General features: G+C 40.3%; 1 protein-coding gene across 14 annotated transcripts in view; it reads right to left on the bottom strand.

The window, feature by feature from the left end:
• Positions 1-1,323: 1,323 nt before the first annotated feature.
• Positions 1,324-13,230, bottom strand: part of LOC115378136 (calcium-activated potassium channel subunit alpha-1-like) — an 86,599-nt gene continuing 74,692 nt past the window's right edge. For 7 of the 14 annotated variants that reach the window (XM_030078295.1, XM_030078296.1, XM_030078298.1 and 4 more), the window contains 8 exons: positions 12,941-13,133; positions 11,900-12,013; positions 11,571-11,663; positions 10,432-10,562; positions 9,410-9,604; positions 7,752-7,870; positions 7,262-7,483; positions 1,324-3,759 (listed from right to left, as the gene is read on the bottom strand). In XM_030078295.1, the coding sequence (XP_029934155.1) occupies positions 3,738-3,759; positions 7,262-7,483; positions 7,752-7,870; positions 9,410-9,604; positions 10,432-10,562; positions 11,571-11,663; positions 11,900-12,013; positions 12,941-13,133 (1,089 nt within the window). In that variant the 3' untranslated portion in view covers positions 1,324-3,737. Of the gene's footprint in view, positions 3,760-4,657; positions 4,687-7,261; positions 7,484-7,751; positions 7,871-9,409; positions 9,605-10,431; positions 10,563-11,570; positions 11,664-11,899; positions 12,014-12,940; positions 13,134-13,230 lie in introns of all 14 variants that reach the window. The other 7 variants (XM_030078297.1, XM_030078301.1, XM_030078302.1 and 4 more) reach the window with 2 other exon arrangements.

Below are 13,230 nucleotides of genomic sequence, written 5' to 3'. Positions count from 1 at the left end.
AGCCAGTATTGACACTGTGTCAGGACTGAGAGGGGACGCCTTAATCAGCCAGGACACTCTCAACATTGATTTGACAAGCTGCCGTAATGACCCCCTTGTTTTGGTAAAGGATCGCTGTTTATCCAGGCTGGCATTGATGCACTTGGAGTGCTGCATTGTCATGGAAACTATTATCACCAGCCAAGCCTGTGCGGCTCCAGAAGTGTTGTCTTCAGAAGGGGGAAGGGGGCATGGATCACTGTGAGTGAGAGCGTGTGTGTGTGTGTGTGTGTGACATATAAAGCCCACACTGACTGGGAACAACTGCTTTTAGTTTCAGATATACAAACATTTCTCGGAGGCAAAAATAATCTCATTGGTTGTGTTAATGGGCGGAGCAAAATAAACAATTAGTTCATCAGGAACGCTTGGCTTCGTAATTTTGGCTTTTCTCTTGCCCCTTGTCGATCTCATGAGGTTCCATCTGTTACTGAGCCAGGAAAAACTGTGGTTTGGCTCTGCCTTTCGTGGTTTAACTCAGTGAGATTACTTCTAACTTGGAGAAATATTCTGAAACTCTAATTTGCAAACTTTGATCAACACTGACACCAGCCTGTCATTTCTCATCTTCTAAAACAAATCAGTATTGTATACTATCGGCTTTTATGTGATCATGACTGATAAGAGGATTTTTAATGAAATAGTTATCACAAATGGGTACAAACTGACACTAATTAGGCACAGTGCAGCACATCAGCGCACAGTTTCTTTTAATGCAAAATCCTTTTTTGTTCTATTCCTCTTTATGATGCCCCAGCGAGCAGCAACGTTTTCATTTATTTATGATAGCTACATGTCAGCTCAGTGTTTTGCTAAGGGGTGGACAAGGCCGCTGGCAGGACGATCAGTGCAATCAGCAGCCTCTCAAGTTGCCTATGTAGTGGCGAGGTGTCAGACTGTAAATATTATTGGCATGCTGACAGTCTCCCGCAGTGCTGTGGTGTGTAAAATCGTTAATAAGCAACATGATGGGCCCAGTCCATCCCCAAGGTGAGAATGTGGAGAGTGTTTTTATCAGCCATTATCCAGAGGGTGCACCGAGGTGTCCCATGTCAGATGATTTGTCTAGCAATCACAAAGCGCCTTGTGTCAGAGGAGGGGGCTTTATATAGGACAGACTAGTCCCTCTGTGCTACACGGGAGACTGTAAACAGATGTGTAAGATGTGCTGTGGAGCTGCTGTACAGTCAAGCTCGCTGCACTGAGCCTGTCCTCGATTTTGAAGTAGGAACAACTATTACCATTTTGTAGATAAAATAATGATTAAAAAAAGACACGACATACTGTAGAACACAATACATCAGCTTTAATTTGTGAAAATACAAAATGAAATCATGTACAAGTTATTTACAACCCTATTTGTACAAGACAATATACTGTATTTATTATTGGGTATTATGACATAGTCAGAAATATTAACTTAGCACTGTCGTTGTATCCACAAGTCGATGTGCTAAAAAAAAAGCACAAAATAATACAAACTAGACTGCAATGCCAAACGCCTCTTAATCCCACAGGTGCTATCTGTCAAACAAGTATACACTAGAAAGAAATATTTTACAGAAAACTTTACAGATTCATTTAAAGAGTACATAAAGTATGTCAGCAAATGAGATTTGCTATTAGGCTCTCCTATTATTAATTTAAAAATGAATTTAAGACTTTTGATCAAATTATTTACTAGTTCTAGTCATGTCCAGGGAGTTACATTGCCTGTAAATATTTTTTTTTTGCAGCTGAAAAAAAGATTCAAAGACTATTTTTTGAAGTATGGACTCTGAGCTGGCAAGATGGAAAAGTAAAGAGGAAAGTACATTTCTGAGTCTCACTGCAAAAGTAACATTTTTCTTAAATGCAGCTACAATACAAGCCTCTTTTCGCAGCAGTGGGTCTTCTGGAGTCCTCCTTTGGCCTCGGCACTGCCTGGCACATTACTGGCACTGAGGGATGGAGGGCTTAGATGACTTCTGTGCCAGTAAAAATGTCATACCCTTGCTCTTTTTACATCAAACGTGGCCCCTATGCTACACTTTGAAGCATCTTCTGTGAATTAGTAATTTTCTAGATTGTGTGCTACTTCCCGTGACTCTCCCTTCATCACTCCTGAAGACAAAGTGACAACAGCACCAATACAGCAACACTCTATTATTCCAATAAGACAAGATTTATTTCCGCTCTTGGCTAAGCATTCTGTTGCTCTCATTTGCTTAAAAACCTAAACATAAATAATGGGTGCCTCAACAGAGGTGCATAAATTGTTTGGGATGTGGATGTGAGATATGTGACTGATCACCAGGTTGGTTTATCTAAAGCCGATGTCAACAGAACAGAGGCTGGCAGAACGTACAATAGAAATAGCCAAAAGAACTCTTTATGATAGAGCTGTTTTTTGGAGTATCTTAAAAAAAGCATGAACATGGCTGATTATGGCATTAAGATTGGTCATGGAGTACATACAAGCACGTGATGGCCTCCAAGACAATCCTGTGTCAGGCAGTGCTTACAGCCAGAGGAGGACTCAGAGGTGCCCACTTCATGCGATATGTGGCTTTCACATTGTTTCGACTCACCTACAGAGTTATGGTATGATGCTATATCACGGCGTTTGGCTCTGCTGCCTATGCCGTCTCAGTACATTAACAGCTCTGCTACTGTTATTACTGAATTTAACTGTTTTATAGCATCGTAATATCTCCATCAAAACAGCTCTATCATATTTGGCTATTTACATTTTCAGCTGAAAATTTCCTAGCAAAGCTTTTTAACCCCTGGAGAAACTTTGAGTATTTCTAAAAGCTTGAGATTAATAGTCTTTTTCAAACTCAGTAAGATTTCTGGGGAATTTTGGACATTGCAACCAAACAACAATTTGAAAACATTTATAACAAACATAATTTTGAAAGGCAAAGATAAGACAAAAATAAATGGAGAGATAAGGCTGGAGCCGAGCGCCATGTTGACATGGACGCCGGCCATCTTAACGGTCACAAATGTTGTGAATTAGCTCCTAATGGCAAAGGAATCACTGAGAGTCAGTCACTAACAATGCCATTGTGGTGGGATTGCAGCTGGATGTAAAATACACATTTGAACATACTGTACAGAAGAACTCTGCAACACCGGGTAAAATATATGCAGTAGTTGTTCATTGACAGCTAAAAAGGCAACGCTTACAATCGCAAAACTTGATCCATTAATCATAATAATTACCTCTTATTTGTAATGATAGTTACATTGCTGTTCTCCTCCATGTGACCCTCATTCCCCAAAATGGAAAAAAGTCATGGAGTCTGGTCACCACTAAAGCTGAGCTGTGCAAACTAATGGTTGTGTGATTGATGATTGTCTCCATGTATGTTTCACCTATGATCCTAAATATGCTCATAAGCTTACTGTGGTTCAACAACTTTACAGATGGATATGGAAAGTGTTTGTCCCATCATGTCACTGATATTTGATCCTTTGCTTAATGATTGCAGATGAGAAAATATCCCGGTTCCAGTCCTAACACCTTCAGCATGAGTCTGCTGAGAGTCCAAGAGTCCAAGTGTCGGCAGCGGTCTGGAGTTCAGCACTCATCCTCTACTTCTCTGATGGGTGGAATCAAGTTGCTTGTGGATTTATACTGATTGACTTGGTTGGCGGTGAGGCTATTCACAGGCTTGATCTGTATGGTCCTCAGGTGGGTATTCTCTGGCTCATCTGTAAACCATGTCTTTTCTGAGAAAGAGCCAGAATCATATAGAGACAAAGAGGAGGGACATCAGAGAGTTAATGGTCCATGGACGGTCAATCACAGTTTCATTGTTATCAGATTTCCACATCACCTTGCTTTGGTTGGTTTCTGTTTCAAGTGCACACTGAACATTGGGAGACGGTGTATATTTCATAGGAAAATTAGAGTTTTCTGACATGATGAAAAATATACTCCAAAGATTTAGAATAGCAGATAAGCTGCGCATGATGTCCCAATGTCCCAATTTTCACCTGCATAGTGTGAATCATCCAAGTCCAAAGACATTGAGTTAATTCACATGTACCATACGGCCACTGAAACATGCTGTTGTGTTGGTCAGCAGACATGCATTCATCAAGTTATTCATCAGAAATCAGTTTTCATACCTCACTGAATCAGGTTAGGAGTTAATAAGGGAGATATAAACTGGAACAAGATTCACGCTAGATTTTCTCTTTTTTTTTTGAGGGGCTTCAGGCTTTGGCTTGATGCAACTTTATTTTCCTACAGAAGGGATAGTCTGGCACATTAAGCCATTAGTGATTCATCCACTTGGTTGTGTCCATATACATGTATTTTCATAGATGTGGCTTAAGGCAGTAGTGCTACACAACTACATATGCCAACAACACGAATGACTTAATTGAGATAAAGCTGAAGTAGCATCAAACCACTGAGTTAAGATCAGACATTGAGCAGCCATACCTATGAGTGACCATAGGAAATACTGCATAGGTTATAGTCATGCGGTCCTGATGCAGTCATGGGAAACTCTAAAACTACAGTCGAAGTACCCTTCGACTGCTTTCATTCAGAGTCAACAAGGACATGACCGTTTTTGATGCATTATATAACATCATGCATTGCCATTCACTTCCATACCTTGGCTCACTCTATTCATCCTTGTTGCACTTTGGAAAAAGAAAGTGGTATACTAAATGTAAGCTAATGGGAAATGTTTCAATCATACTAAAACTGTGCAGCATGATGATCAGAAGGATAAAAACAGCAGATGTTCTGAATGTAGAGAAGGTTAAAGAGCACAACAATTACAAACAAAATAATGGAAATGAAAATGGATCATGTCAGAAATCTTTAAATAGTATTAGAAGGTGTCTGTGAGTTATAACTCATGTTTGGGTGAGGCAGACGATTGGATCCATGCCCGCCAGCGAAGCAATTTGAAGGTAATGTCTGGATTTTAGAACCCAATGAGCAGCATGCAGCTGGCATACCGAGTGTTAGAAATCACCACAAAACAATAAGGTTCAGCAATGGCATGTCGAACATAAATGAATCTCTGCAAAATGTGGAATGTAAATGAATTTGTGCGGATAAAAATAAGTTATTTCAGTTCATGTGGGCACAGGTTACTAACCATAGAAAGACTGTAGTGTTCATTCAGCAGCTGTTAAAATGTAACACATTCTCATTGACTTTTGAACCTACACTCAAAAAAAGAAATGTGTCAAGCATGTGAATATTTACCCACAGAAACAAGATGAGAGAATGTAGTTTTTACTGAGCATCCACTAAAACGTTATCAAGTAGCATCCATCTGTGATTATAACACTGAAGCTTAAAAAGACAGGATCAGTTAGTCAGTAACTGTAACCACTCCTTAGTACCAGTGTCACAATCACAGGTCCTTCACAAAATAATTCAACATTTTACCGAGTCATGTGCTAAAATGCCATGAAACTAACTCTTTAAGTTTAACTGAATAAAATATACCATAAAATGCAGTGACATGTGAAGACAATACATTTATAATTTCAGATGGAACTTTATTAGTGATGGTTGCAGTTTGTACTTTTTTGAAGCAAAAATGTTGATATAAATGATGATTCATACTGGAATACAACAATATAATTAAAATATATATATATACTGATTGAATGTTCGAGGAAGTCACTATCAAAAAAGGCATTGAAGAGGACATAAGGTTGAGTATTTCGTAGAGGTTACTCATTCTAAGTGACATAATATTGATTATTAAGACAGTTCATTTTAGTGATGTTAAAGGAATAGTTCAGCCAAAAATGAAACATTTCCACAAAAAGTTCCAACAACAGCAGAAATAAAAGCCCATAATATTGCTAAAAACTTCATCATCCTAGTGTAGCCAAATGTTTAGCACTAACAGCTATCTTGAGAAAGAGTGTTGCTGTGTGTGCTCCTCGTCAACTCACAATGCAGAATTTTACAGCCATTCAATGTATTTATGTAGTTTTTAGGCAGGAACGGGAAAACAATGGATCCTGAAACAAAAGTAGCTGCTTCTGTTTTAGAAACCATGTGACACTGAGATACTTTGTGCCGCAACGGCACAATGAAGAGGGCAATATGCACATCAGTTTTGTAATTGATATTTCATCAAGTTTACTCGCTAAAGGTTGGGGCGGGGGCTGGTTGGCACCTAAAACTTAAATGAAGAGAGATCATTTCAGAATGTCGCATTTTGGCATCTTAAGCATTATGTAATATTCATCTTTCCCATTAGTATTTACCACTCCAACAGTATTAGAAGGCAACACCTGTGTGCTAATGGAATATGTAAGAGATAATGCAGGACATGTTGGACTTTAACACACACGTGTCAGTCTAACTCTTGGGTTGTGTTGTTTAGAGTAGTTTTACGATCATTTTTTTTTCCTGCTTTTTGGAACTCATTCCAGTTGTTTTGGCGAAGAAGGATATGAAGTCACTTCACTGCTGTTTCCAAAGACAGGAGGGGTGAGTACTGATGACAAAGTGTTCATTTTGGGGTGAACTATTCCTTTCACTATCATATACAAAATATATATAATAAATAAAGTGCAATTCAAGTATAACATGGTTCAGCTTTAATTTAATGTCTCAACAGAACAAAACTTGGAATGCGATAATTATGAGCTAAACAGACCCGCCCGGTGACCAGTACAGCAGAGGAGAGAGTTGTTAACACAAGCGAGCACATACTGTAGAGTAAGTCAAATTAAATGCCTTCAAGTGTTTGCCAATTCTACAGTGGGAGAGGGCAAGGCTAAGTTGTGCTGTGTTGTATATCGTGTTGCTTCTTGTAACACAAAGCATATCTTGTAGTGTGAGAAACTCTGGAGGTCATAAAGTTGCTTTTGAAACATCCGGAAGAAAAATCTCCATGGCTGAGAGAAATAGAAAAGTCTTAAAGGGAAAAATGTTTCCTCATAAAGCGACAGAATGTACTTTATTGTATATGGTTTTGTTGAATGCAACCCAATCCATATCTTATCCGAGCGTGAGGCGCTGGTAGTCATGATGTTACACCTGAGCCACGTGTAAGACGACTCCGTAGAAATGGTAGGACAGCTCAAAGTAACACACACATACTCATTCAGACTTGACAAACACACAAAGCCACAGCAAGACGTGTTACAGTCTGTCTGGACACACAGGACAACAGTAATTGTTGGCAGGCACTGGTCACGGACATAGACAATCAGACAGCTTTAGAGGGGCACATACTTTTGTTTGTCTCGTGAGTCCCTGCTTTTGGCTCGGTTGGTGCGGTTGGTGGTTGGGATAGAGTGGACGGAGGAGCTCTTTTTGCTGGAGGAATGGGATGAATGGGAGGAGTGGGAGAGGCTGGTTCGAGACTGGCCGGCGTTGTGGTCGAACTGCATCAGGCAGAATATTAGGTCTGAGGGCACCAGCTCGAATGCATACGGTGGATTGGTTATGACATACCTAGGGAAGAGAGTTTATATTATTGATGTAAAAGTGATTTGTTTTTAAATATGACTGCAGATTATAAGGATTACAGCTGAACAATTTATTAAAATGTCATCAAAATTGCAACATGACTAAGTGCAATATCCAGATCACAGGGGCTTCAATATTTTAAGGATAAAACATGTGACATTTGTCTAAATCATAGCTAAGATTTATTTTTTTTATGTATTGTTCAGCCCCAAACCTTTGAGTATCTGAATGTGAGGATGCCAAGTGAACTTACCGTTTGGTACACTGGCTTTGTGTGTTTAGATGTGCATCTCGTAATCGGTAGATGCCAAAGCACAGCATGTTGTAGGTTTTCAATGCTTTACAGAACAGGTCGCCATAACAGCCACCATCCTGCAACACAGTCACACAAATATAATGCAGCAAACAGGCTACATCTTATCCATTGCTACCAGGAAACTAAAGCACTCAACAAAAGCAATAAATAAAAAAAAAATCACACCATGACAAAGCCCAAAATGAATATTGTCCACTGTGTAGTACATAGATTGTAATTCAGTCATGTCTTTGTGTTGAGACTAAGATATATTTTTAGTCTTATGCTGGAAATAAAGTGCACTTCATTGGCCTGTAAGGACATTGGCCATCATTTTCATCATTTTCTAATCCTAAATCATTTGTGTCTGCAGTCGCCTAGGCTAGCCTGTTACCTATTTTCTGAACTGTTTTGCTGAATATGAATCATTTACATTTTTAATTAGGTGTGATAGGTTCAGTATTTTTCAACACAGGCCATTGTAAAATGTTGATAGCCCTCATTTGTAACTACACAACAATAGCACAGCTGCAGCACAACCTTACTGGCAGCTTCAGTGAGTAGGAGCTCCCCCCTCTGCTGCAGCTTCTTACTTCTTACTAGCCTTCAGTCCAACAGGACACTCATTTTGTGCATCAAAACTGTTATAAATGTCCTTTTTGAAAACAGGAACCTCACAGCACAGTCAAATATGTCTTTAAATTGTCAACCTAAAAATAGCATTTTTACAATAATACACCCACGCGGTTCTGCTGCTAACTCCGCGAATGATGCATTTAGTAGAACCTCAGAATTTCTGTCATATAAATTTGCGACCTGTGACTTTCATGGTGTCGGCCGTCAAGGACAAATGAATGCTGACGAGAAGAAGAAACTGAATTTTCCTCCACAGGGAATACCAAAGAAAAGAGAATCTGTTTTTCCTGGGTGGACATCATGAATACAGTGTTGTTGGAGGTCGAAAATTTCAAGGCTAGCATGAAGCAGCGGCAGAGTGATAAGTTAAACCTCACTAAAGCTAGTGGTTGTACCGTGTACAGCCTGGGAATAACACTTAATGTATCCTTTAATCAGCATAGTCCTTCATTTGTATTATGCCAGTCTGTGGGCACTAATATCAATTGTATTTATGATTATAAATTACTTTTATAATAGGCCTTAATGTGTACACTATTAATCTAAGTGGTTTCATCCTGTTTGGAACCTACCCTGAAATTGGAGAATCAAATTACATTGTATGCCTCGTCCTTTTACAGAAAAATCTCATCACAGAAATGCCATGTTACTTCAGTTTTTCTTCAAAACACATACAATATTTGACAATAATTTGACAGTAATTTCACAGTGAACAGATACTTCCCATTAGAGAACTTAAACTACAACTTTTAATATCACTGACGCAGAACTCAGTTGATCAGGAAGCCCAGTAAACCACAGCTGCAGCACAGACATGCAGTTTTTGACATAAAATTCCCTGCTGCAGAAACTTATCTCAACTCTGAATAACAGCCGTACATTAGTAGCATGTCTCATTTGACCAAAGCCAACTCCCCTGCCAGACAACACGAACAAAGAAAGATGTGCTTGACCCTTGGGTGACAGGACCAGTCACTCACCCCCAGGTCGGCGAAGGGCCCGTCGTACAGGGCCAGCTGTGCAACACGACACCTGTCCCTGTTTGCCAGGGTCTGTGGCGTGCTGTAGCCGCCCCGCAACGCATTCTCCTCTGCCAGCAGCCCCTCCAGCTCCGGTGTCGCCCCGCCTGTTACCAGTGTCCGGATCAGGGTGAGGATATTATCATTGAAGTATGTCTGAGGGAATGAAGGTATAAGAGGGGGAGAAAGTCCTTAAGCAAACATCACCAAAGTCGCGAGTGAGCCCTACTCAAAGTGCCAGCCGGTCTGAGCGGCGCAATCTAGTCCCGCTCTGTCGCGTCACATTGACCTGGACGCTGAGTGAAAAGACAGGAGAAACCAATTACTGCAGGTTACATCAGAGAGAGACAGAGGGAGTCTTTACACATGTTACACATGCTGTTCAGGCATGTCTTAAACCTAAATAGGGGAGAAGTATCTGCTGGACTTGTGGGACAAACAACTTTATGAACTGCATATTAATCCTGTGGCTGCAGTATATCGTAATGCATTTCCTCGCTCTACTTGTTGCCTTTTTAATAACAACTGCTTATTGTTTTGTTGATATTAACAAGCAAGGGCAAATGTCTGCCCTTTTCTTAGCAGTGCAGCCTCCTGTCTCTGCCTGCTTGTACGGCACAGTGACATCTCCCTCGGCTGCTGACAGCACTATTGACTAGGATGATGGATGAGGGCTGTCCATTAGGTAGCATTACCTTTGTCTACACCAGAGCGCACTTGAAGGCAGCTTTGTTCTAACCTCACTCAAACTGAAAGGCAGACAAATGAAGCCATCATACCTTGTACAAGTGCCAGTCTTGTCATCTATTGTTTTAGCAGGAGTAGAGAATGCCAATATTTAGAGGTATGCCACTACGATCTGTCTCGATATCATAAGATGTCTTTGCATATTCCAGATCGGGCATCGCGTCTGTCGTTGCACAAAACATCCATTGTAATTTCTTTGGATCTATTGTAGGTGAGTTGAAATAATTTTGACTTACAGCACTCATTAACGAATCCAGCACACTGACTGCAAAGGCCGTCCCACAGGCAAAAGGCTGAGTGAGGTATAACTCTGTGTCTGGGTCATCATCATCATCTTGGTCCAGGAATTGAACATTGGAGTCATTGACTGTAGGGAAAATATATCACTTACTTAGATTCTGCTTGTACATTTACCAGAGCAGATAATACAGTATTATCTGTGTTGAGAAACAGCATGCAGTGTGTGTTTCAGCAGCACGTCAGGCAAATACTTGATTCACATGAACTCGAGTCAACAGTGAAGAACAAAATGCCTGGTAGAGTGGTTGTGCACAACAGTCAGCAGTTGCAGATATGGACTGTATTGGAAATCAGTGTATAATTTGACAAATAGTCATATTTTCTTAGTTACTAATTTGGCCAAAATCATTTGGTTTTCTTCATGCAACTGAATGCATCTGAGTCTGGTATTTGTGTTAGGCACTGTGGCCATCTTGCCTCTGCCACATTCCATATCCAGGCCATTCATGCACTCTCATGACACCATGCATATTGTCAAAGCTCCAGGCCTTGATTCAAAGCAGTAAGTCCTCCCGAGGTTAATATCAGTAACACCAATATGCCATTGTTTGTCTAGTAAATCCAAGACAGAACTTCCAATTACATGTACTTGTATGTCAAAACAAATGAAAGTATCTCATTGCCCTAGAACCGTTTTGAAGATATCTTTGAGCGCAAAAACACATGCAGTAGCTGGAAAAAACGTAATGATGTCAAATTTTGTTTGAGAAGTGCTACTTCTGTGAGGACATTCTGCAAAAGTAAATGTCAGTCATATTGACAGGGCTGAGATGAAAGAGGGCATTGGCCAGAGAATATGATCCGACAGAAGATGCTATGAAAACAGCCACAAGGACTTCTGAGGGATCAAAGGCCTTGCAATTCTTAGAAAAATAAAAGGGAAAAAAATCCGCTTTGAGATAAGGGGGCCGAAAACAAGACAGGCAATTTCAACCAGAACTGAGGGTAAAATGTGCTCAAAGTGATGCCATGGGAATGGACTGGGCCTCTTGTGCAGCCAGAGAAATCAAAAAGAAGCCGATGTGGAGGCAGCAGCAGTTACAACACTGCAGTACAGGACAGAGGCACTTCTTACCCAGCTCTGTTATCATTTGTATGCTGGTCCCACTGCTTTTATCCTGACTGAATGAAATCACAGGCAGTATTTTGCCTGGTTTTGCTAATGGTGCTAGACAAGTGTTGGGGAAAAACAGTTACTGGAGTATGTCAACAAGGGAAAAAAAACATATAAAGACTGGATCTTTAGTACTGTTAATCAAGCGTTGACAGCCTCTAAGTGCATAATTATATTTTTCAAATGTTTACAACAAGAAAACTCATGCATATAGTATACATGTAGCAGAAAATTAAAGCTAAATTTTCAATGAACTGAAACAGATGCACAATATACAGCAGCAAACATACCTAGTTCTGTGATGATGGGAATATTTGCTCCAGTTGTGACAGAGGTCTGCCTCACTAATCCATGAACTGGACTGTTCTCAGGGGAGGATCTATCCATCCCTGGTGGCGTGAAGCCTAAGATGGAAAGAAGCATACTGTAAAACATATCTGTTGATGCAATATTCAGCACTTCATCAAAGGATACAAAGAGAGCAAATATGTTGGGTTGTTTTATCCATTCCTGGTCATTTGTAAAGCAAAAAGTTGCTGAGTGCGATGCTACTGTATTTTTGAGAGGGTCAAATATTAGTTCATGTATAATAGATGTGACATACTGCTCATTTTGTTTCCCTTAGAGTGTGTCTGCGTGCAGGAAGGAAAACCTTTTACGTGAAAAAATGTGTGTACGGTGTGGGGCCACAAAATAGAAAATAAGTGACACAAGATGGAATTCAAATTGACTTGACATTCCTTGCTTTCCTCAGACTGACAAGTAAGCACATTAAATCTGTGATGCTGTATGCATTATACATAGGCCGTGTTTTGACATCCATCACTTACTGCTGACTAAGGCAAATGCTAGGTCATACATGTATTAGAGGAATAACGAAAATTGGCAGGGTATGTTTTTTTTTCCTCAGGTCAAAAGGTTTCTAAAAGCATTACATTCAATGCCAGGGCATGACCATTATTGAAGGCTATCTCAAATCACATGAGTGCCTCATTTCTCTGAGAGCTGTATCATACAATATTCATAAATTTTATACATTATTATTGTGGTTAGTTTTATAAATCAGTTCCAAAAGAAAACCAATGAAAACTAGAAAAAACTAAATCTATCCAAATCCAGGTGAGGCTTTTGTGCCAATGCAGTGCATGTTGCCACCAATTAGGTTTGTGAGGAAACCAGTTGTTACAGTAACCTGAGGAATAGTCACTAGGGTTTACTGTCAAACACGATGACACCAGGTCAGCCAGGCAGTACCCAGTGAGGGATATTCTCTCTGCCAGCGCCCTGTCCCTCCCGGGCGGTGCAGTGAACTATGATAGGGCACTCCTTACCTTGGGAATTAGCCTGCAAGACCCCGATGCTGTCGTCAAACTGCATGGACTTGATGTTGAGTGATGCCAAGATGCATTCTTTGTCCTGCAGTGACGCATCGTCAATATTGTTCTGATTGGCTGACAGGATGACACACATGTCGCAGAGGTTGATGTTGACAGCCCTCAGATCTGCCCGACTCAACGGTGTGCCCTTTGAGAGGAAGAGGAGAGCAGATGGCAGCAAACTTTGTTATCCCACCTTTGTAATACAATAGAGGAATGGAAATGGGGCAACTTTTAAGCTCTAG

This window comes from Myripristis murdjan, chromosome 19 (assembly GCF_902150065.1).
Source record: "Myripristis murdjan chromosome 19, fMyrMur1.1, whole genome shotgun sequence".
Taxonomy (NCBI): Eukaryota; Metazoa; Chordata; class Actinopteri; order Holocentriformes; family Holocentridae; genus Myripristis; species Myripristis murdjan.
The sequence above is the reverse complement of the archived record's forward strand: the minus strand, read 5'-3'. Positions and strand labels throughout refer to the sequence as shown.